Source organism: Caloenas nicobarica, chromosome 13, assembly GCF_036013445.1.
Source record: "Caloenas nicobarica isolate bCalNic1 chromosome 13, bCalNic1.hap1, whole genome shotgun sequence".
Classification (NCBI taxonomy): domain Eukaryota; kingdom Metazoa; phylum Chordata; class Aves; order Columbiformes; family Columbidae; genus Caloenas; species Caloenas nicobarica.
In genome coordinates this window covers 1,398,109-1,423,471 of record NC_088257.1, presented here as the reverse complement: position 1 = coordinate 1,423,471, position 25,363 = coordinate 1,398,109, and the positions used below count along the sequence as shown (strand labels likewise).

The following is a 25,363-nucleotide window of genomic DNA, read 5'->3' as shown; positions in this document are numbered from 1 at the left end:
TGGTAGTTGAAGCGAAAGGCAGTTTATGAATTTGCAAGGGTAGCACAGGTGTGGTTCCAGGGCCCTGGCGCAGGGCAGGTGCCCGAGCAGCTCCAGCCCGTGTCGTGCTCCTGGTTGTGCTGACGCAGCCGTTCATTGGAGACGTTTCAGCTGAATTAGGGAAACCTGCACAGGTTCAAAATACATATTCTGGGGACAGCGCTATTGTGAAATACAGGTAAGTCTGAACGCTCCATGGCCCCCCCAACAGTTCTATCAGCATTGCAGAGCAGGGATAAGCAACCTGTTTAAAACAAAACAACAATGAAAATCCAGAAAAGTCTTGTTAAATTACTGCCTGTGCTTTCTGTGCCGCAGTGTGCCAGGTGGACTCTGCAAGAGCCGACAAGCAGCGTGGTCAGGACTGACGGACAAGCGCAGGAGGACGCTGGAGGGCAGGTCAGCAGAGCAGCCAGAGCCAAGGAACTGCACCCTTGGGATGAACTCTCCCGAACCAGAGAAAACACCTTATGTTTTATGTTTTATATGAGTTCTGCTACAGAACAGCAGAGTCGCACAACCGAGTCAATTATGTTTCCAGACTGGTACCAGAACAACCAAAGGAATGGAGGAGAAGCATCAAAAAGCCAAGTGAGTTCATGCATGGCAGAACATAAACGTATCCGCAAAGTGACGGCTCGAACTCACAGTGCCGGGGTCCCTGCTCGTGGTTACAGCATTTCCAGGATTGCTTTAAATCTTGAAAACTGGAAGGGTTGTAGACTTCTAAAAGTCCACAAGTTTGAGTACCAGAAAAGAGAGAATAAGAATTTTAACTTTGATTCCCAGTTTTCAGCCCTGACTTTATGCAAAGTTTACCAAATTCATAACGATTTGCTCCCTGTCTAAAACCTGCCGCTGGTACTTGAACGACATGACAGCTTTGAGACCCGGGATACTTTCTGGTAACTTAAAACTTGCTTTTTAAACTTAAGTACACTGAAGATGATGAGAGCACGTATTAGTTAAACTTTGGAAAACCCCACTAGGGCAGAGGAGTGTTTAAGATTTGCAGACAAGGCAAAAAATAATTTGGAAGCAAAAGGAAGCAACCAGAACTATCTAGAGAGGTAAAGTGAAAATCAGCAGGAAAGCCGCAGCTTTGATGTTTGGTGCTTCCAAACAAACACCAGTTAAAGGAGCTGGAAAGCTGGAACCTTTCATCCTACCCATTAAATACCACCTGTATTTTATAACCCCTGTAAGCAGGCTGAGAAAAGCATTCACATTTCAGCAGCCACCGAGTACCAAGACATTTAGAATAGCGTCAATTACTTCAGGAAAAGTTGATAAACATTAATATAGCTATACAAACCCTTTTAATAAAACGAGGTTATCTTTTTTCCAACCCTAACGATGTCAAGTTGTTGGGGATTTTTTCCCCCCCCAAAGTTCTTCCAGCTTTTTCTCACCTTTCTGGATGTAGCCTCACAACCAAAGTCAGGCTGGTCACACACCTATCGCGTTTAAGCCCCAAAAAGAACCCAAGCCCCGTCCAGGGACAGCACAGTTACACCACAGATACGATAATTATGAATAATCACCATTATAAAGTATCTTCTGCAGGTCTAGAAACAGTTTTCAGTCTACTCGGGCCAAAAATTCAACTTCTGCATTTGATGAAAAGCCCGAGCGTTGTGCAAGCCGGGTCTGAACTGCGGCTCCCAACGGACCTTTAACTAGAAGCTAAAAGGCAGACACGAAGCTGCAAAGCATAGAATCCTAACAATATATATAACTTAAAATCAGTGAGACTCACCGAATCTTGCCAGCAGAAAAAACACTTTTTCTTGTACAAACTTAAAGAAAAGCACAAGCAACCTTGCACAAGTCTTGTCAAAATTCAGTTGAATTTCGAAACACTGAATGCAATAGGCCACTTGAGTTTGCACAGACACTTTTGGCGTGTCAGTTTGTTACAAAGCTCCAACCTGGTAAGGTCTCTGTGAACAGATAAAACTGCTCTAAGTGCCCCAGGAATCCCACAGCAGCTCCTCCGGGGAATTCACCGAATTCTACCAAGTACAAGCCAAGGTATAATTAATTATTTACTTACACATAATAATTTTTAACATACTAAGTTTTACAATGGATTAAAACAAATTATCTAAATACAAAGTACACTCCTGCTAGAAAAATGGCTGCGTTCTACCAGCCAATAAGATGTGTATTTTGTGCTCCTCTCAAACAGAAAGCAGGACTGAAGCCCAGCCGGCTGTGCCCACCCCGAGCCCGCGGCCCCACACACTGTGTCACATCTCGGATTCAGCAAATGGCAATCGGGTTGCACTAAAATAAACCCAAACACACTAATCAACATGAGCTCTTTGGGCCAATTAGGTATGTGAAGAGGACACCATGAAAACATCTTTAATCGCCAACTCAGCACAGATCTTGCTTCATGTGGCCATAAAAGAATGCAACTTTTTCCTTAAAAAAGGAGAAAATTGGAGAAAAAAATGAAGAAAAAAGAGTCTTTTCTTTTAGGAGGTTATTAGTGATTAACAAATTTAAGCTGAAGACTCCCTGTTAAAACTTTCTGCTAGTAAAACATATTTCTAGTAATTATTGGCTAAGAAGGTATCATGGTACAAACTTCTCACTTGTATTTTTTCCTCATTAAATATAATTGGTGCAGATATTTCGTCAGAAGTAATCACGGCTCCAGGAAAAACCTTTTCAAGGCAGCCTACACCGTGCTTTTCACTGTGCCAGATTAACATTTTCATGTGATGCTCATTTATCTTATCAGCAGCAGAAGGCCAAAATCACTGTAAAACAATAAATAGGGCAGGTACAGCGGTCAGAGCGCTTTGAGCTACACAAGAACTGCAAATTCTGGATTTTGTGGTACATCTCAAAGAAACAAAGAGAAACTCCCCCACTCGCCTCCCTCCCACCCACCCAAATATATAAAAACCGACTCAAAACACACAACCAAAAGCATGGGGAAGCTCTTTGCCACGCAGGACCACCCAGCACATCAAGAAAAGACAGGAGATATCAGCCCGTGTTATCTCATCTTGGCCAATCTTTATGCTTCAAGGCCCTTGAAGTGAAAAGAACAAAATATTAAGATAGCTTTTAAAAATCAAGCGTTTCCCAAACGCAGTAACTTCCATTAGGTTACTATTATTATTTATGCCAGAATTCAGTACAACTTGCTAACTTAACTTTCCTCCATTAAGTTCTTTAACTTGTTCCCCTATATTCAATGTTTTCTGAATTTTTTATCTTAATGGCTCAATTTTACAGATTTGGACTTTGACCAAGCAATTTTTTAATTATCTTTAAATACAGAAATGCTTATGCTAATGGTAATGGAACATTGCAAAATGAAACTGGTAGATTTCAGAATTTTTTTCCAGAAACTTTGGTTACTGCTCTGCCCACGAAACACGTAACATGACACAAAAACTCCATTCCCATTTTGATGCGGCTTTTTTTTGTTTGCTTTTACCTCCCTTATAGGAAAACCACTCCCTTAGCTGCTCTGCAGCCAAACTGTACAAAGAGAACTGTGGACTCTTATCTCCTCATCCTACTCGCTTTAATGATTTGTGCACATCAAAGCCTGATTAAAAGCATTTAAACACTTCCAACACTGAAACCTCTTTAACGCCTTTTGGAAATTAAATACAGAAACAAAAAAAAACCCCACTTGTGAATGTACAAAGGTGTACAATTACGAGCCGCTATTGATCTGTCATAGCAACGTTAGCACAGTATTTTGATGCATAATTTATATTAAAAATATTACAGACAACCAATATGAGTGTAAATATTCATTTAAAACAGACACTTGCAACACGATCCCATGAAGGAAATGCCTGACTGTTGTGCATTTTCTGGCATTTCTGACTGTTCTTCCCAGCCCCAAAGCACAAGAGGACAAAGCCCCGAGCAGAAGCGCCGCGGTGGCAGATGAAGCCACCAGGACTCGTTTCCCATCTCCCGGTGCTGTGACCGGTTGCACTAACATTGCCTTATAAGGCTCCGGGGTGGCTGCAATTTATCTGGAGTCCGTTCTATCTACGGGGAGGTGCCTCCGGCCTCGGGATCCACAGGCTCCACGCGGCTGCGGGAGCCGCACAACATCTGCTCTGCCCCCCTCACATTTATTTGGTTTCTATATTTGAAACACGTTTCCACGTCTCATGTCGCCGCCCCATCACCGACCATGATTTAACTCTCCAAGTAGATTCCCACGTACCCGCTCAACTTCAATGACAAATAGGAAAGAGACTGTTTGATGGTGGGACATTTCAGCAGAAACCAAAGCTGTTGAGGAAAGTATCAAATATGGGGCAGTTTACCGCGGTGAGACCGTAGAATCTGAGATAAGGACGAGCTTGAACAATTTTTACTGCCTAAGAGTACTTTTTAACTGGTCACTGGTTAGAAACACTATTTTGCCAATGTTTGGTTCTAGAAATTAAAAATACAATATTTTTCCCTTAAAATTGGAAAACATATGTAAATACAATGACGTATGATCCAGCCAAGTGCTTGCCCCCGTCTCCAGGAGAATACAAAGTCACAGCCCCAAACCTGGGCGCCTGCGCATCTTAACGGTGCACACAGTACAAGCGGCAGAGTTCCAAAAGCACCAAGTTTGGGGATCCGCTTTGGTTTGACAGAGTCTCCAACACCCCCCGAGCCAGCAGAGCCACTCCCGCGCCTTGGGGGACACACAGGGGGCACTTCTGCCCTGCCACCAATGAGCCACTGAACTGAAAAGCTGAGGGAAGTTTTGAGTCCAACCTGAAAGAGAAGCTTAAAGCTACTCTGGGCAACTGCAGATAACGGGGGAACATCAACCTTCTGCCGGAAAATAAACACGCTGCTCAGGCCGAAGAGAACTGCAGCAGACCCTGCCCTCTGCTCCTCGGGTCTGCGCTCCCGGTGCCCTTACTGGGAATTATTTGTATCAGCAAGGACCTGCTGTGGGGCGGCAGGGAGGAGATCTGGAACAACTAACTGTGTCCTGAAAAACACAATCCTTACAGGTTCATCATATTAGTAAAGTACACTCTGTTTAATTATAAAACATGGAAAGTGACACGCTCTAGCAAATGATCAATAAACGTTATGACACGCACAGAAACTGAGACGAACTGTCATAAAGAGAGATCAGTAAAGGCGGCTGTGAGCTGTCTGGTGAGGTGCTGCTGGGACAGACAGAAGTGCTGGAAAACTTTTCTTAATGAGCTGCTAACAGCAGAAAATTACTTTAAGACTTCAGGGCAGGAACTTCTTCAATGTTTGTACAGTACTGAGCACAAGGAGATTTTTTTTTCTTTTTTTCCTGTTGACACTCAGTGCTACTGCCAGTTAATAAACCTGGTTTTACATTCATCAGCAAGAATTAATGGATCAAGTAAGAACAAGAGACATGACAACTTGAAAAACGACAAGCTAATGCACTGGGGGAGAAAATACAGTTCACTACATCAGGAAAAAGGGCTGAAACACAAAGTTGGAGAAAGAAACTTGGAAAGCAGTAAGAACTGGAGAGCCTGGGGAGATGGCAGACACCAGTGAGACACAAGCGCACAAGGCGAACAAATCACGGCTACAGGGAAAACGGCGTTTGGACGGCACGGCTGGAGCTGGCACAGCCAGCAGAAAACAGCAGATCTTCATCTCAGAGAGCACTAACGCAATTATTCGAAATGCGAAACCTCAATTCAACAGGAATAGTTCAAGTATCTAAAAAGAGATGAAATCTGGATTCCCACAGGAGACAGCAGTACTACTTTTAGAACTCAGGAGAAAAGCTTTCTGACGGGAAGGAGCACGAGCCTGGGCAGTTTTGTTTCCTAAGCGGGGACAGAACCCGTCACATCACAAGTGGAGAGCATCATGTTAGTCACTAGTAACTGCAGAGAAGGAACCATCCTGCAAGAGAAGAATAATTGCCAGGTAATTCTTTCATCCTTAGTTTTGTAATTCTATATACCTGATTTCTTATTTTCTTACTTTAATACAGTTACCAATATATTTTACACACAGCTAACTCTCCTCTACCTAAAAGTCATCCATTCAAGTTTCCTGACTCATTTCCAGACAGTCCCTCTTCACCCTACAGCCTCTCCATCCCCCCACAATTTGGGGCATTTTTTCCTCACTACTTAGAAAAAAATGACATCAACATCGCTTCTTTCTTTATATCAACTCCAAGACAGGCGGACTCGAGTTATTTCTCAGCCTCTGTTGAAGGTAACTGAGACTCTAGTAACACTGGAGAAAGGAAATACGCCTGTAGAACAAACCACATGTGAGTAACAATCTGAAATTATGTGGCTGAGAACAATTACTGCAGCAGAAAAGAAACCTCAAAGTCACTAAAATCTCCAGACCACCCTTCCATCCTCAGACAGGCAGACCCCAAACCCGGCACCGCGCAACCGGCCCCTCCCAGCCCCACACACGCGGCTGCAGAGAAGCCTCTCGGAAGATGCTCGTGCTCTTTGCACACCCCAAAGACAAACCCTGCCCACAGGACAGGTGCCAACTTCATGTCCCAACCCTTGAGATTCAGCCTCAGACACAGGTATCACTGGTTAATATTTCCACCCTCAACAATGCAGAGTTCTGTTCATCTGGAGCAAAGAGTAAGAGCAGCAACGATTAAAACACTCACAAAGCAAGGTTGAGCAGGAAGGACAGGAAGGGAAGCACCAGAAGCAGTTACAAGCAGTTATGGTGACTCTTCCAAGCACTGAAAAATACAGGAGGGGCAGCGGTTTGCCCACCACTTGGTCCCAGAGTCCCTGGACGCTTCCAAAGGTGCTGGACCCGCTCTCCCAGCCAGTATCACACAAGTCAGATACGTCTTTAGTCACACCCGACACCCAGGAGCAACCACAGCGGAAAAAGTGCAGCAGAGCATCCTCGCCAACCGCTGCGCGCTGGAAAAGGAAGGAGGAACCAGTGCGTACGTGCCAACTTATTACCTACCGACTAATGCCAGGGCAGATTTCTGCTGTAACTATCTACAAAACCTGAACAATGCGAATTGTATGACATTTTCAGATAAAAATACGCAGCATCTTCTCATCAAATAGTTGGGTTATAACCATGCAAAAGCATTCCAGCCTACTAAAAAGAAAACCTGGAAATCCAAGTACTATTTCCCTGAAGTTTTATTATGCTTTAAGAAGTTCAGATCATTATAACTGGGAAGAACGTAAAACACACAAATATATATATGAACTACTTTTTTTGTTGGTTGCTGTGTGACTTCTTGCACAAAAACCTTCCCCAGGGGCTCAGTCTCTCTCAGTGTTTCAGAGAGAGGAGAAAAGTCACAAAACAAGAACTGCAGAGATGTTTAAAGGAAATATCAGGGACCTGAAACTGTTTTTGAGACTAGAGTTGAAATTTACTGTTTTCTCTCATGACTGTTAAAACCGCTCAACAGGAGAGCTTGCTCTTGCACAAAGCTGCAAACACACAGCGTAGCAGTTAGGAAATTTTAAAAAAAATATTGAGACATTAATAAAGCCAAGAAATTAATAATGCCAAAGCATAAAATTTTCTTTCTATTTACTGACCAACAAGAACTGCACAATTACCATGACAAGCTGCTGTATAAGTTCAGTGTAACACCACACACAACCTACGTGACTAAGACTCTATATGTCGCACCTTGCTGAGGCAGAGGACACAGCAGCAGCAACATGAGTTTAATAATGTGTCTCTCATTACAGGAGATAACAAAATGACAAATCGAGTGTACAAGAACTCCTCCAAAGCGCTTGACTAGATCCTATTTCGCAACAACACCCTGGGGCTGCAAAGCACAGTGTTCCAAGGACTTAAGATATTCGGAAGTTTTAAAGAAACATAAGGAACGAGAAATACACCCATGAGGAGCAGTTCAGCAGCTAGAAGGGAACTGGCAATAAGGTGACAAATAAAAGCACAGACTCGAGCTGCACAAGACGACTGATGCTGAGTAAGTGCCTGTTCTGCGCACAGAGGCGGGTGGGAGGTCTGCCTGACATCACTGAAACACGGGAACATTTCAAACCACCAGAATCTCCCCAAGTAAACGATCAAGCAAGGCCAGCATAAGCCAAGGAGCCCAGCTGTGAAACAGAGGGGCCCACTCCTGCAAAGTGGAGCTCTCTTTGCATCAGAACATCCTCTTCGCAGGCTGTATTTGCAATACGCGTATAAACACACTCAGTTTTCCCCCAACGTGAAGTTAACAACTTTCTCATTTCAAGCGAATAAACGACACAGCAACTGAAAGCACTAATATCTGCATTAGACATCTCTACACTTCCTTGCTTTTTGTTCATTGGAGGCGTGGGGGGGGAAAGCACTTGTCAGCCCAGGTTCCAGAAATGTTAAGCAATCACTTTTTGGATCACACATAACCCTCACCAGGGATGACACTTTACATAACAACTGTCTGCTCACTCACACGGACAATGTGACTGGGGGTCAATAACCCCTGAGTCTCTGTTCTCCCGACCTTCACCAGCACCTGCCCGAAACCATTTCCCACAACGAGCGTAGCTCCCAGTCTCCCCCAGCCCTCCCCGTTCCATCCCCAGAGAAACACGGAGAGCAAAGGGGAAGGAACAAAGCCCTTACGTCAATTACTGGAACACGATTAAACACGACAGCTCAGAGAGGGGAACGCACCGGCCCCGTTAGCACCAGGACCCATCCCAAATGTCGGTTTTAACGGGGGCCACCCAGGTTTTGCTCTCTCGGGAGAGGAACCCGGCGGGATAGGCCGGGGGGAGCGGTGCCCGGCACAGCCCCCCGGTCCCGCCGGTGTGTGGCTGCTCTCGGCCGTCTGCGGGGAAACGCCACGGGCTGAGGCGGGAGAGACGGGCCGGGAACCGCCCGCACCCGCAGCCCGGCGGGGCCGGGCCCGCGCAGGTACCGCTGGCACGGAGGGACGGGCCGGGGAAGCTCCCCGGGAAACGAGCCGGGGAAGGGGGTGGCAGAGTGGGGTCCGACGGCAGCCGCTCCCGGGATCCTGCCCTCCCCCCGCCGGCGGGGCTGCCGGCGCCGGTCAGCCCGGTGTCCCCTGCCCCGCTGCCGGTCCCGGTCAGCCCGGTGCCCCCCTGCCGGTCCCAGCCGCCTCTCACCTCCGCTGGCCGCTCCGCTAGGCCCGGACCATTTCCTGGGGCCGCCACCGGCCCGCCGGGCGGGGAGAGGGGGACGAAGAGGCCCGAGGGAGCGGGGGCGCCGCCGCCGAGTCACCGCCGGCCCAGGCAGCGCAGGGGCGGGCTCGGCCCCGGCGGGGGACAAGGCCCGGGCAGGGGGAACGGCTCACAGGCGGGAGGCGACGGCGGCTCCCCAGGGGTCCCGCCGCTCCATCGCGGGACGGGGCGGGGCTGGCGGCGAGGCGAGGTCGGGGAGGGCCGGCGCCGTGGGCCTGAGCGGCCTGTGCCCCCGGGCCGCTCCGTCCGGCCGGGCCGCGGCTCCTCCCGCAGCCGGGCACTCGCGCTTCCCGGCAACCCCCGCGCCGCCGCTGCTCACGTGACCCGCCGACGGGGGGTGGGGGGGGGAACTCCGCGAGCACGTGACCCCGCGAAGCGGAAAGGCGGAGGGGGCGTGCCCGCGGCCCCGCCCCCCGCGAGCGCGTCACGTGGGAGGGCGCGGGGAGCGACCCCGCGCGCTGCGCCCCCTGGCGGCGGCGGGCGGGACCGCGGGCGGGACCACGCGCGGCCCCCGGAACCGCTAAAAAGCGGTTAAAGCCCCTTAAAACGCGGCTCCCGCGCCAGCCGGTACGGATTGAAATGGCGGCGTCGCGCTGCAGAAGAACCACCCTCCTCCTGCACATTAACGCATTATTTGATAACCTGAAACGTAATTAATTCTAAAACCTACAACTGTATTATAGAAACATTTTCAGACAAAAACTAGTTCTTCCACTTCAGCTGATTTTGAAATGTACTAGAACATAGTTCTACTTTAGATTCATATTTTAAAAGCAATACTTTGTTATTTGTTTGAAATATGTCAGTGAAGTACAGCAGAATGGTGCAAAACCCCTTTTTTTCCTCGTAGGTGTAACGACCTCCAGCACACAGATCTTCCCAAACCCGGGCTCCGGGACCCCCCGCCCAGACACGCCGTAAAAAGCCACCGTGCCAGTTTAAACCCAGAGCCAAGCTCAAACCCTTTGTAACTGTTTTAACTGGCAGCTCAATCTGAGTTTGTTACAACACTGAAATAAGACCAACACCACAACCACCCCAACCTCCCCCAAAATGAAACGCACCTCCAACTTCCCTATTCCATCTGGGCAAGGAGCTGCTTTGAGAACGCACCACTGTGCTGTAAATAACAGAAACAAACGAGAAATAATAAAAATACCCCTTTTTATCAGGTTTCAGTGGTGTTTCTGGTTATGTTCTGCCCCTGGCATTTCTGATATACCCAATCTCAAAAGTTAAACTTACACTCTGCCATTATGTCTTGTATTGCCCCCTGGCCCCCTTACACTTCCCAGTTAACACAATTAGGCCGTGAAGATCCATCTCGGACACCACGGGTGTCTCAGGGTCTGGTTAAGGCAGAGCTGGATAAATTCAGGGAGTTTCAAACAGATGCTTTGAAACTGCGTCCTTGTATAACTTCATAAAGAAGGTTAAACTCATGGGGTTAAGATAGATTGATCCATTTCTTTAAAAATGAAATCCAGCTGATAGCAAAAGTCCTATTTATTAAGGATTCCTCCACAAAAAAAAAAAATAATCCATCAATCCACGAGAGACTGTGTAACGCGACTTCATCGGGGGCACCCAAAACACTGTTTCTGACCGTCAGATGCTTGATTTAATAAAGCCCTGGACTGGCAGATCAGGTTGTCTCTCCCTCTTTCCACTCTCCCACCAGTTCACAGTGTTTCTCCTTGAAATGTGATGCCTTTTCCTGGGGCTGTTTTTCTAGGAGGCTGCACCAATTGCTTCCCTTCAATTAGCAACGGCAGCTTCACTTGTAATTACGAGGATTAAAATGGAGGCTGTTCAGAGCTACACAGGTCTCATGTAACTGCTTAGGAAATATAACAATTTCTACTTAGTTGTTGGGGGGTTTTTTTGTTGTGTTTTGTTTTGAATAATGATCTTTTGTACTTAACCTAGAGCTTTGGGAGACAGGAATTAAAGAAATACCTTTCCCGTTGAAAAAAAAAATTGAATCAAGGCATCCAGTAAGGTATCAGGATAAGATCTAGTGAAAGATGAACTGGTAAGGCTCTTGACAGGCTGGTTGGGTTTTACTCTGTAAAATAAGAATATGTAAAGACAAATTAAACAAAAAGGGCGATTAAAAAAAACCCCCAAAATATTTCATTTGAAATTAAACTTTTTCTTTTAAAATCTGAGTACAGAGGGACTTATGGTTGGTCTCAGACTTAACCAGCATTTGGCGATATCGGATATTCAGTGAAAGCAGAAATCCCTCTCTTTGGATCTCCACTCGTGAGCCAACAGCGGATCAGAAATTAAATTAAGGTCTCCCTAGTATCATCTGTAATTGCGTTACCTTATCGTAGCTCCCACAACAGAACCCAACAGGCACAAGCGTTTCCTTTCGTCCTTGTGAATGGACCCGATTTGTCCGACTGCAGACACCAAACAAACCAACCCCCTCCGTTAATGACTCACTTCAGTACTTAGTAGTGGTCCAACCACCTTAAACTTCTCTTTTCTTGGCAGGGACAACTTAAAGGGGAGAATTAATGTACTGGTGTGAAGCAACACACTTCTGACCAAACCATCTGCACACAAACGCAGCAGCACTAAATAAATGAATGTACAAGATGGTCTTAACAGCACAACTATATCACATTTGCATTAAGCATGAACTTAGCAACTACTGTTTAATAATTTATTAATTTTTCCCATTAAATGGTACATTCACTCAAGAATTAAACAATTTTCTGGGATTTTATTTACAGTCTGCAGAATGTTGTGTAAAACACAGTAATGATTACAGACTAAAACACACAACATAGATATTTTCAAACACTTAAATATGCACAGTTTATTCAAAAGTAACTCTAGACACTACTTTATCCATAAAAATATAAAAAATAGTTTAGTTACTGTATTTTACCTAAACCAAGATATTTAAGAATTCTTCCGCATGTGATGCCCCCTCCCGCAAAACAGTGCGCTCCAAAAATGAGTTTAAGAGACTGCATCACAAATCCAAATACTAATGCCAACTGCTTCAACCCACCAAAATAACAAATTACTCTCTGTTTGCAAATAGCAATAATTGTTCTGCAGTATGTTTGGATTTTGCTTTTGTTGTGTTCATGGTTTTTTTTTTCCCCACTAACTTCTCCCATGTCAGATTTTCATGGACACGTACACACAACTACATAAAAATCAGGGACCGATTACACTGCAGACTATAATGCCAGTCACTGTGTGCCAAACACCACGATTGGTAATCCTCCATTACACAACAATTTTTTGCAAAAATATCAAGAGGGAAACACTTTCCTTTGGGACCTCTATTTAAAGGAGACTCCTTCTCTTACTGAGCATCCAGTGAAAATAGCTTTTTTTCTATCTCCTTGAAAATAGCGCCTGTTTTTGTTTGTTACTACTATTTCTCTGATTTTACTGACCATATTCTGTACGGAAATCTAATGGAGTTCCGAAAAACACCCACTCAAGCCCTTCTCTCACTAGGATACATTGAATTTACAAAAAAAGGCACAAAGATGAACCTCCTAAGCAGCATCAGTCCTAATTCTTGCACTGTGCACTGCTCCTTTCTTCCAGACCCTGCTGCCAGAGACACCGTCAGAACACACCACACAGACACGAGCTAAGGAAACAGGCAAGTCCAAAAGACTAAAGCCTCCGTACGGCGCACACGTGGGATACTGATCATTAACAAATGAACACTATTTAAAGCTTTATGTTGCAGTTAAGACTCGTCCTGGAAGCATCAGGAAAAGCCATCAGGAAAAAGCTCTGCGGCACAGAATAGGTTTGTTACCGGTGAGACTGAGGGTCCTGGCGGTGCCCTGGGGCTGGGCAGCGCCAGCTCCACAGCCAGCATTGCCCAACCTTGCCTGCTGATGCTTCACACGGTTCTCTACGTGTAAGTCAAGCTGTCAGCAGCGGAGCAGTAGCATATGATGCACATTACGATCTGCAATAAAAAGCTTTTGCTTTCCAGCATGTAAACATCCAGGTTACTGGACCTCAGCTCATATAAACAAATCTGATGATAGATTTTTTGAACTAAAAAAGTAAATTTTCCATAAAAGGATAAATCACAAAAATACTCTTTCAGTAAGTCTCACTTGCCATTTAATACCTCTCATGTCCTATGAACAACTATGCAAAACATTTATAAAGTTTTAGCAGTAGAAATGTTGACCAGTTAAACGGTTTGGCAACCATGTGCTCAAAACACCTTTGCAGAGCGTTAACATTCACTCAACAACAGTTCCAGACTGTACCACACTATTTCTTCTTCTTTTTCCTTGGTGGCTCATCATCGGAACTACTCTCTGTGCTGCTGCTGCTGCTGCTGCTGGAGGAACTAGAATCCGATTCAAACTCTGAAGAAGAGGACGTGCTACTCGAGGATGGAGAAGACGAGGAAGTAGAGGAGCTCTCGTCACTGTCGCTGTCATCATCAGAGGAGGAGGTAGAAGAGTCGTCACTGTCAGATGAGGAATCACCAGCCGAACTGGCGCTGCTGCTGCTGCTGGAACTGGTCACGCTTCTGGATCTGGAAGGAAACAAAGACACAGATCAGAACAGGCCTGCTGGAGACAACATTCCTTACCATGTTCCTTAGCTGTGCTGCAATCCAGAGATCAGTTATCTGCTCTGAAAACTTCCAGGCCTGACAATCCAAGACAAATCCCCCCCACCCCTCCGGTTCTGAACAAACGCATTTGGGGCATTTGAGCAGAGTGACATCACCTACACGAAGCAGAACAGGGCTACAGAAAAAGGACCATTTTGAAAGCTGGTGAGGATTTTGTTCATAGTAATGACAAGAGTCTTTACTGACTTGGCTAAATAGAAGAAAAAGGCTGCAGAAGTATGAATGTCCTGCACTGCTGAAGCCTTGGGAAAATGAACCAGGACGAGTTCGTTCCCTGGCACACCACAGGAATACGGAGTGAAATTTTGGCAATGTATAAGCTGGTGGAAGTTTCAGTGATTTCACAAATGTCAGAATTACATTCAACGGAAACTGTTCTTAGATGACTCCTGGCAAAAGAACCCAAAGTACCTGCTGCGACAGGACACTTCTGTTTGCAGGGTGGAGGAGAAGGGGTGGACACAGTCCATGACGAAGACAGAGTTACAAACACACCAAAGTGGATTTCTGTACCCTCTGCATTTTTTTTTTTCATTTTTAGCCCTTACTGAGGCTGCTGCTGTTCTCAAGATCAAGGTCCCTGATTAAGGTAATACAAATTCCAAGAAAGTAAAATTAAATTATCCCGCAGATCTTTCTCCAAACAAAGTGTAAAGGCACTAACTCACCCGACTTCCTGCCAAGTCAACCAAGCAGCATGCAAAAATGCTAGATATAACAGTGCAGAATCCACTTTCCATTTGAAAATTAATGTAGTAGTGTTTATCAGAGAGTTTGGTTAAATATAACAACTCAGGAAATGGCTATGTTAAGGCTGTTAGAAAAAGAGTAATGTTTTTCATCATATCAGCCATGGCCAAGTCAATTGACAAATCTGGATGCACATATTGAGCTATAAACCACTGAAGTTTTTATAATACGCCTGTGATGTTATCTCTCTGCATGCAGACACAAAGGCTGTTTATCAGAAATAAATCTGTAAGGGCTGGTTAAATACAGACACTGTTGGTGGAAAAAATAGTCTTAAGATGAGGAAAACAACAACAAAAAAATGGAATTAGCAGTTCAAAGTTTAATTAGATGTGGAGACCCATTTATATGGACAAGAATTATTCGGAGGATCCCCTTAATGATAACTTTGATTGAACTTTCTTTTCCTAAACACCTGTCATGGAACCCACAGAAGCAGCTCGTGGAGCCCAAATATTTAGGTTATAATCTGAAATGCACTCACAGAACTATCAGAACATAACAGTACTGCTTCTCCCAGAGGAAAGCAATAGCTACATCTATGAGAGAGAAAACAAGCAGATACTTGTTTTCAGGTGATGCAATATGTGCTCTGTTGGTAGTTACAGGGAGAGGATGGAGATGGGAGCAAATAAAATTCACTGATTCACCTTGTCCTAATTAGGTAATGTGACAGCCCAGGTGCTATGGATTGGTCAGCGTAAGATTTTTGGGTCTACTAAACCACTGTAGAAGTACAAAATTTCTCCAGCAGACAAGCATTCACTCTCCTCAAAACAAGTTCACAAGTGGCAGTGTCCTGTACGATCCCATGTGCCAGTCGTGGAATAACGGCTGCATTTTGTAACACTTGTTATCTCCTCTCTGAGATTCCTAGTCCTTTCTAACTCTATTGCAATCATCTAACAACCCCAGGGGATTTGAAACATGCTACTTCAATCAAATCTACAATTTTGGGCACAACCACAACTGGGTGCCTGAAGAAACAAGGGCAGACCTGATTTTACCCTTCAGACAGGTAGATTTCTGTGCGATCTGAGCGTGAAGTGGTCTTTCAATTAATAATGCACACGTTGGGGGACGTGGGAACGTTGCAGCCAACGTGTCCCCAGCAGCTCCGTGCCACCTGAGGTCACAACTTCGTACAACAGCTGCTTCGCCTGTTCCTGTCTTTCTGGTTAAGCCTGTAGCTTATTACTGTTTATATCAAAACAAACATACACTATGTGAAAGGTTAGTGCTCACTACTGCCAGACCCCTAACCTTTGCATTTTTTTTCTTAATTTGGAACTTAATATATTCAATGGTAACACTTTGCTGAATTTTTTGCATTTAATTCTTCCTGTATCATAACAAATACATAAATAGCAAATGTTCCAGAAATGAACCTAATATTGATGGATTCAGTGCTTGCATAAAAACAAGATAACAATTCTAACCTAGAAGAGTTTTAAAATTTTAAGGAAAACATTCCCAAACCACCCTCTCCCCCATAAATCCTTCTGCTCTTTTCAGTTTTGCATTGGTTTAGAGTGCAAACACCCTGAAAATCAATAACCCGAGCAGAAGGCTGCGGCGTATGAGAAAGCTGAGGCAGGAAGAGGTCTGAACCACTGTTTAGAAATCTGTTCATTTATCAGCTCACTAGTTTTAAGTAACTCTAACAATAAATGGGCACTACTGAGAAAGGAGCCTTTGATAAAACATTCTGATAGCAGAACTAAGACACTCTCCAAGAAGCACTCCAATAAAGCCACATTCCACAGGACAGCCTAAAATAAAGGCATTTTAAAATACTGCTGTGGCTTAAGTAATGACTGTCAAACAAAGCAAATGGCCTAGTGTTTAAAATCTTCTGAAAACTGTTTTTGGAAGATTAGAGACAGAGGTCAACTAAATGCAAAGAGATGATGAGGCTACTACTGCAGAGACATTGGCCACAAATCAAACTCACACCGTGATCAGCAGGAACGTTACAGCCCAAAAGGGGTTTGCTACTGAAGACAGAAGTGAATTCCCAAGCAAAAGTTACAGCAAAGTGAAGTAGAAATAATGTCAAAAGACAAAGAATTCTTGGCTCGCATTAGTGCTAGGGGGAGGGAGGTTTGTTTCTTGGATTTTGTTTTGGTCTGGGATTGAGGGGGTTTGGTTTGGTCTTAGGGTTTGTTTTTTGGGTTTTTTTAGAAGCTTTATTTCATTCTCTAGACAAAGCTTCAGAGAGAGACAGCGGCTATAAGAAAGGGATGAAAACAACAAGAGAGAGAGAGCAAGACGAGTAGGTGGAGCGATTACAGGCTAGAAACCAGTATGCCATTCTTGCACAATTGTTTAAAATACACTTGATGAACTTTGAGGCAGAAATAGGGAGATTTTTATTATTGAGGCAAGATCACATAGAGATAGAACCATCAGTAGGGAGAAAAGCAGAGGACAAAAAAATTTAGAGTTTTTGAGCAGGGAGGAGTAGAAATTTTCCAAATGTCTGTCATACGAATCATTGTGACAGGCTACAAGCAGTAAAATCAAACCTCTGTTTGCAATCCTGCCTTTCCCCCCAGCCCTTCCCAATCCCCCACCACCATTCCCAGTGCAAGGCCATGCACCCAAACAGCTGCACAACTCCTCAGCATTCCCCACCTACCTTTTTTTCTTGGTCTTTCTTTCTGCAGTACTTTCTCCGGTGCTAATTAAGGGGGAGAAAAAAAAACAATGGCTTTCATTAATGCAGTAGGAAAAATCAAATAAATAGAGGCACGGCGGAGCTGAGTTTAATAGTAGAAAACTAGTATCCCACCAGCAGAGAGCCACACCACCCAAAGTTCATTTGGCATCTCTTTTCAGTCACTATTCAAATCAGAAAAACAATAATACACACAGATCAGGAAAGAAAAAAAGCAGCTGCAATTCACCTCTAGTTTTCTGTGTTACGTATGCCTTACTCTTCATATTATACGGACAACAACACTTTGGGATGGGCAAAGTGGAGGAGATAAGGATACTAAAAATGTTCTGTGTTTAGCAATTTAGCAATAACTGAATTGATTGAAACAAAGGATAAAATACTGAACTATTCTGTAGCTTTCACCATGTATTTCTTTCAAGTACAAAAAGACACAATTTATACTGATGCTTTCCAGCTATTTGTGTTTCAGATTTCCATGTATTCACACACTCACAGAAAGTTCTTTTTAAGAAAACACTTAGATTTTTTTTTTTTAACCAGTCTTCACTCCTGGATTTTTTTAAGAAAATAAAATTCTGCCAGTCAAATGTACAAGCCACATGCTCTTCTCAATGCATTGAAATACATATTTCAATAGAAGTACTCAATGACATTTGTATGCCAGAGAAATGAGATTTTACATTTTTAAAATTTTCACATGTATGGTATGGAAATATTATAATTACACAGAAGAGTTTTCCACATTCCCCACAACCTCCTGCCAGAACAAGGACAATTCACTGATCTTCACGTTTCAAACCAAATTATAATTCCTTCTGTATTGCTGAATGCTGTTAACATTTATATTATTAAAGCCTTATACCCTCACTACAGGTAACCAGGTGTTTCACAGGTAAGAGAAGTCACTGTGAATGAACAGAATTAGATCCCAAAGTACCTTTTAGAAGATGGGACCTAATTCAGGTTGTGACTGACCCGGCTGCAGTGGCACAGGTCTGTGCCTCCCTCTAGTGTTTAATGTATATATAAGTATACATTCACCACTCGATGGAACCATCACTAATTACTATTACTAATACACAACTGAGGGGGTCAATCCCCTGCAGATCACCAGATCTCCTTTGTGACACCTGGTCCTTCTGCCTGTGGCACCCACTGTCTTCAAAACCAGAAATAAGACTCAGGCTCCCTGGTTTGGTTCAGTGCAGTAACATCACTGAGGAACGAGCATTTTCTCACCTTTCCTTCCTTCCCAACTCTTACTCTAGGACAGACAAGCACTGGGCTTTACTGGTGCCAGTAAGTGAAACCTCCATAGTGTCCATAAGAATCGTGGGGTCAACACTGGGCAAACAGGAGGATCCTGGAACAACTGCTGAAATGAGTCAATGCTGAAAAATCTTGTATGTGGTTGTCAAAAGTAAATATTAACTTCATTAGACTCTGCCTTCTGGTTAATGATTCATTATTAGATCTTTAAAGATGATTATATGAATACTTTGAAGCAGGCCTGTAGGAGACCCAGTTTCTCTGCAGACGTGAAATAACCTTCCAAAGCCAACTATACAAAAGGTGTGACTCAGGAAATGGTTCTTTCCATGAAGAATAAGCTTCATCCTTGAACATGTAACATCAGCCTCTAAGGAACTGGATGCCTCACGGCACAGTTAAGGCACTTCAGAGAACTTATGATTATATAATATAAGCAGTAGGAGTCCAGCTCAGCTTAAGCAGGGTTGAAAAGTGTTCCCATCTAAGGGATACACAGTCTCCCTTTTATGAGTTGACTTTTCACACCACACACCCCTTGCACTGCGGACTGTTAAGACTTACAGCTAAAAACACTCCACTCGTGACAGGTTTTGGACAGTCCTGTAGCTCCTATATAACATTATCCCATACACAGACTCAAGCACAATGGCAAGGCAACAAGCAATTTCACCCTTAATTCACTGTCCTCCAATGTTAACCTGCAGAATTCAACAGAAATAGGGCAGGAAAGGAACAAGGAAATAATCTGAGTCTTAAACTCTGTTTGAAAGACCTTGAGTTTCTGAAGAACTCTTGCAAACTCTGTCTCCAAAGGGAGCAAGTTTTAGGGGCAAACCACTCCTGATTTCTTACCTACAATGCTAGGGGATTACAACTGCTTCAGAATTACTCCTTGGATCAGAATTAATTTCAGCAGTACCGACCCATGGCACACACACCCAGCTGCAAGCGGCAGCGACAGAGGGTGTGTTCCCAAATGCTCCACAATTCTACCTGCACTGGCTGTAAATGATCCTGGCTCAGCACGGCTGAGGTGGCAGCTCCCCAGCTCCCACAACTAAATTTCAGTTGCCATGGCAGAACAAAGATCCTCATACATAGGAATTTCATGGGAGACTAATGTGCTACATTATTTTTCTCTTTGTCACCTGGAGTTGCTTGTTAAAACAATTATTAAACTTGGGGGAGCATTGAAGTCTACTCACAGAACAAAGTGGAAAGGAAATCACATTACACATGCAGAGTTTTGCTTATATTTTTCTGTTTAGCTGCAGGTATATTTCATTTTCTCATGTCAAAAAGGAAAATAATTACACAATTCAGTGAGATGTTTCGGCTTTACGCTTGAGAGTTAAAACCACCTGATAATCCAACTGTCATTCACCTGTTTAACCATTACAGCTCATGAGAGAAGCACAGGAGCTGTGCTGGCACAGACCCACTGTCACGTTGCATCCAGAAAACCTGGGTTTAACTGACAGTCTAACAGCAAACCTAGAGAGAAGTGAAAGAATTGCTTCTTTATTATAAATACATTTACAGTCTTCACACCAACCTGCTTGTACCAGCACATGAACACATGAAACCAAGTACCCAAGGACACAGGATCCCATTACAAACAATGGCTCCAACTACTGTAACTTCAGCTTAATGCACTTTTTTGTTTCAGACAGGCCAAAAAGTTTTAAGCGCTTTTTAGATGAGCAGGTGCTCATGAAAAACATTTCAGTTTTGTGGGACCTGAGTGTACATATTCTACCTGACATACAAACCAGCGCCAATATTAAGCAAGCATCACAGTCTGGAAGATGGCAGAAAATGGTCTAGGACACCATCTCTCCCACCCCCACACAAAATTACCTTTTCATTAACAAACTAGACATTTTCATTCTGCCACTCTTACCTTTGTTGGAGTAGTAGTTGCTTTTCTTTTTCTTTAAGAATTTTCGCTAATTGAGCTGTCCTCGAAGGTCTATGCAGGTATTTTCTCTTCCCTGTACATTCATATGTCCAATGTCCAAACTCTAAACATTTTTGACATCTCACGTGCTGCTTGTTTGCCTCCCTATAAAAACGCAGAATTACTTAAGTGACTGATTCCAAGTCTGTTCTACCTATTGAAAAAGCTTTTTTAAAATCATACAGATTCTTAGCAGTGTATGTAGTTATGATTACACCAGACACTCTTGGATGCTTTAGCTGTTATACATCTTAAATCAGGACAAGAACAGTAACATCCAATACATACGGAATTTAGACAAACATCTCCATTTACTGAAACATTCTCATTTCAACTATCCATAACAGAGAACAAAAAAGACACTTTCCCTCTATTCCACAGCTTCATTCTACATCTCTTGCTAAAGTAGCAAATGCTGAGTTACTGACATCAACTGGCAACAACACACTCACCAACCGCACCTGAATTTCACATCTAGTTTCATCCCAGCTGCCAGTTAACCTACCTTGCAGTTTTCTCCCATGCTTAAGATTCCATAATTTCCCACCCCCTTTACATATTGTAAACAACTTAAACATTTTGAAAAATGCTACTACGACCATTCTGTCAGTGACCAAAGATTAATCCTATCACCAAAGTCACATTTGGATCAAGCTCATTGGCACAGCTTTTAGCATTATAGGCGAGAACTGTACAACAGCTATTGGGAATGATTACGCTGCACACAATTTATTACTACCCAATAACTGCACGTGGTTCTAGCTTGCTTCAGATAAATAACTAAAATGATGTTTTAGAACACCACTAGTAAAAAGCAGGTCATTTCCAAATCCCGGAATTTAACACTCAAGTACCAAACTGCCAAATTCTCACCAAGAGCCCAGGGCTCAGAGATGCTCCTGGTTGTAGCTTAGTTGAATTTACTAAGATTCATTAAAGTCTGGCAGAGGGTTTATCATAAGAACAATCAGACTCCTGCTGACTTTGTACAATGTAAATCAAGCAAGAGTTCACTTCCTCCTCTGTACCACCCAAGCACCTGAACTATCAGTGAGCATTTCATATCCGTATTTCAGTTTTCGCACTGTGGCAAAAGCCTTTGATCATTTTTAGAAGCCAGGTAAGACAGAAAACTCGTATCTTCATACGCTGGTTCTCACGCCACTATTCTGAGGCTGTTTTGTTATCTTCTCACAAACACCCTCCTCCTCTACAAACAAAGAAGCTCACACAGCAGTCAAGTGACTCACTCAAGGCCAGAATCACAAATGAGTTCTAGAGCCAGGACTAAAATTAGGACTTTGTGGATCCCATGCAGTTCATTGCAACTGCTGTAACTTATTTCCACCTTCTACCATTGTTTTCAAAACACCAACATTCTAATTTTTCAAGACCAGCCCATCTAAACTATCTGAAAGTAACAGCCCTGGCTTAATTAGGAGGAGGCTCCAAGACTGTTCATTTAGTATTTAGACAACATCAAGGGACAGAGCAGTGGTGAGAGGCTTGCTCTCAAAAGGATTGTTGAATTTCAAGGCAAGGTGTGAACAGCTTCTTCAACTCTAGTCCTCACCTCTTGTGACAATTCTACATCTCCGAGGGAATCGTGTTCTGAGCATCTACCACTTTTTCAATGCAAAGAGTATTTAGCTTCATTATCCAGCCGTAGAAATACTGATCTGAATGAGCACTAGGAAACTAATTAAACTTCCAACCTATGCTGCACCATTAAGTCAGACTTGAACAGGCAGCAGTATGTCTAGCAATGAACAAAAACCCCAACGCCTTTGAATTGTGTTGTCTTGCCTTGGACTCTGGCTCTATCACAAGAGTTACATATAAGCAGAATGAGGCCACTCCCTCCGCTTCATCAACACACAAAACCAAAAAAAGTCAATGTTTTTCTGTCCCAAACCAGCCCAGACCTGGCTCCACAGGAACAGAAAGGGAGTTTAAAGCAATGATAATATAACTCAGTAGTTCCAGGGCTTTAGCGCTACTCCCGCGACCAGGGCAGACAACTCTCTGTAAGCTAAAAAGATAAGGCTCAAGCCCTAAAAGCAAAATAATTACCAGGAAAACAGATCAGAATAGCTCAACAAGTACAGATCTATAAATACCATATCAGCACCAACAAGGTTTAACACTAATGAAAAGCACAAGACTGAACTAAACTTCTAACAGGGAACAACGACCACAACCTAGAAGCAAAGGCTGGAACCATTCCTTGACTCACATAAAAATAGCAACTCATTCCATGAGTACTTTGAAATTCCAAGTTACTTTCCATGCAAAAACGGGGGGGGGGGGGGGGGAACACACAAAAACCCCCTAAACAATAAAAAAGGAAAGAAAATGCAGAAATCATCCATATTCTGTCCCACTCTTATGACCAGGCAAAAAAATCTGAACACACTCCAAGAACTGAAACATGATAAACAAATTATGCTAAGGAAGAAAAAAAGTGTGAAAGAAACAGAAAAAAAAAATAATACAAGTAATACATGAGAATGGAACAGAGGCATCTACTTAACATACACAACCAAGCAAAAACATTGGCTTTTCCTCATTTCAGAACTTTGCAATCAGATCCCTTTGGTATTGATAGAATTACTTGAATGCAATATCCATATTTCAGTAAAAGCCACTTGATTTCTTTTGGATTTTTTCCCCTTTCTTTTACTGTTGTGTAAATGTAACATGAACATAGACCTTGTTTCTTCTGAACTCTGTTCAAAGTTTGCAGCAAAGCTCAATAAATGCCTGCATCACGAGATCTTAGCCACTTCACTAAACTATGGCAGGCCACCACCTGTAAAGCGGCCTTTTCCCAAAACGCTGCTAACTAGCGCTGACACCTGAGCTCAACGTCTGAAGAGTTCCTCTCCTTTTCCACAGCTGTGTCCATCCGCATCATTTCACTGCGACGCTGTCCCCAGCCGGCTCACCCCAGCCGGCCTTCGGGGCTCCTGCCTTACGGACGAGCAGTAACTGTGCCTGGGATACAGAACACCCGCGAGGAGGGGGCTCGGAGCCCTCACACACCCCCCGAGCCCTCACACACCCCCGGCCGCGCCGCCCCAGCCTTGCCCCGGCCCCGCTCCCCCGGCCGCCCCCGGGCGCTGCCCGCCGGCCCCCCGCTTTCCCCGGCTGGCCCGTGGAACCCCCCCGCCCCTCCCGCCCGCCGCACTCACGCCTGTCTCCGCGCGATCAGCCGGTGCATGGGAGTCGCCATGTTAGCGGCCAGGCCGGGAAGTGAGGCGGGGCCGCGCTGCATGCTGGGCCATGGCGGCCGCCGCCTCCTCCCATTGGCGGCAGCGGCGGCCGCCACAGAGACCAAACTTCCCCCCGCGGCCAGAGGGGCCGCTCTGGCCGGGCTGTGTTTTCCGGCTCGTCTCGCCTCCTCTCGTGTTGTCATGGCAGCGGCGGGCGCGGGGCCGCGCTGTGGGGCCGCTCATGGCTTCGGGCCGGCCCGCGGGCCCTGGCCCTGCAGCCTCTGGCCCTGCAGGCTCGTCATCCCTCCGCTGTCCGCCTCGTCCCCGCTGTCCCCTCCGGCAGCCCCAGAGCGCCCGGTCGCCATGGCGCGGCGCCCGGCGGCTCCTCAGGGCGCTCGGCCCCGCTGGGCCCGGGCCCTGCCGAGCGGCTCGGCCTCAGCTCCGCGAACTCCCTTCTGGCAAAGCGCTCGAGGAACCTGCCTCTCGCTTTAAAACTTGACGTTTTTCTTAACACTTGTAATTTTAAGTACCTGAAACAAGCGCCAGAATGGCCTGTCACTGAGATAAGCTCTGTGTGTGTGCCGGGTTGAGGCGGCTGCTGGAGGCCCCGTGGCTGACACAGCAGCGGGAGCTGAGGACGGACGGGGATGGATCCGGGTTTCTCCCGCCACCCCGCACCCCTGAGCTGCCTGCGCCAGCGAGCAGGCCGGGCCAGACCCGCGGGGACACTGCAGGCCTTCACCTTCGTCTGTCCGCATGAATAACTCAGCACAGCTGCAGGTGCCCTGCTACAGCTTCTCCAGCTTTTAGCTGTGCGACAGGTTGGGAAGCGTCACGGCTCTCTGGTCATAACATGAAGGCCCAAAAAAATGTTAGCTAGATTTCAGAAAGGAACAATTAAACTCATTATCACTCCTGAATTGTTGGAAGCATTTAGTAACACACTAATTTTTAGTGGGTCAACTTTCTCTACGCCACACTGACAGAAAAAGAAATCTCAGTGCAATTGAGAAGATGAATTCTGGTACTGGTGTGGGCACATGACCATTATCCATTAAACAATCTCAGGGTTTGGGGATACTGAAAAGTCATGCTCGTGTTGACCCAAAGTGTTCCGTACTTGATTGTAAGGAAATATGGTTCAGATATATCCAGGAATCGTAAGGCAAATTCTTTCTTTCGCTCCATCCAGCCCAAGGGACTGTTGTCTCCCAGCTATGCCAACAGCAGCTCGTATTTCTGGCTCCTACATCATCTCCTCACAGTTGCTGGCGTGGGAGGGGAGGTCTGGGCACAGAAAAAGAGGATGAGCAGCAGCGGCTGGAGCTTTCTGAGGACACGTACCTGGCAGAGAGCCCCTGGGGAGCCTCTGCCAGCTGGCACACAGAGAGCAGCCCCTACCCTGCATTCAGGGCTTTGTATGTTGGCTTTATCAAAACTCATTGTTATCTCATGGGACCAGTTTTTAATTGATATCTTAAATGTCATTACAAAAACCCTCAAGCAAGATTTCTTATATACGCCAGATTACTCCATGGAGCATATGCGCTTTTTCTTACACAGAGGCTTTAAAGATGTACCTTTTATTAGAACAAACCGCTT

The 25,363-nt window shown here is 44.9% G+C and overlaps 2 protein-coding genes across 2 annotated transcripts in view; both read right to left on the bottom strand.

Annotated features, from left to right (window-relative positions):
• The window catches only part of AFF4 (ALF transcription elongation factor 4), a 45,892-nt gene extending 36,371 nt beyond the window's left edge, over positions 1–9,521 (bottom strand). The window contains exon 1 of the mRNA XM_065643789.1: positions 9,156–9,521. The gene's annotated coding sequence lies outside the window, so the exon portion shown is untranslated. The remainder of the gene's footprint in view (positions 1–9,155) is intronic.
• Positions 9,522–11,966: 2,445 nt separating this feature from the next.
• ZCCHC10 (zinc finger CCHC-type containing 10) lies at positions 11,967–23,823 on the bottom strand. Its single transcript, XM_065644235.1, has 4 exons — positions 23,741–23,823; positions 20,490–20,651; positions 17,273–17,314; positions 11,967–13,779 (listed from the first exon to the last, which is right to left on the bottom strand). The coding sequence occupies exons 1-4, from the start codon at positions 23,821–23,823 to the stop codon at positions 13,509–13,511; spliced, it is 558 nt and encodes a 185-aa protein (XP_065500307.1). The 3' UTR covers positions 11,967–13,508.
• Positions 23,824–25,363: the final 1,540 nt, after the last annotated feature.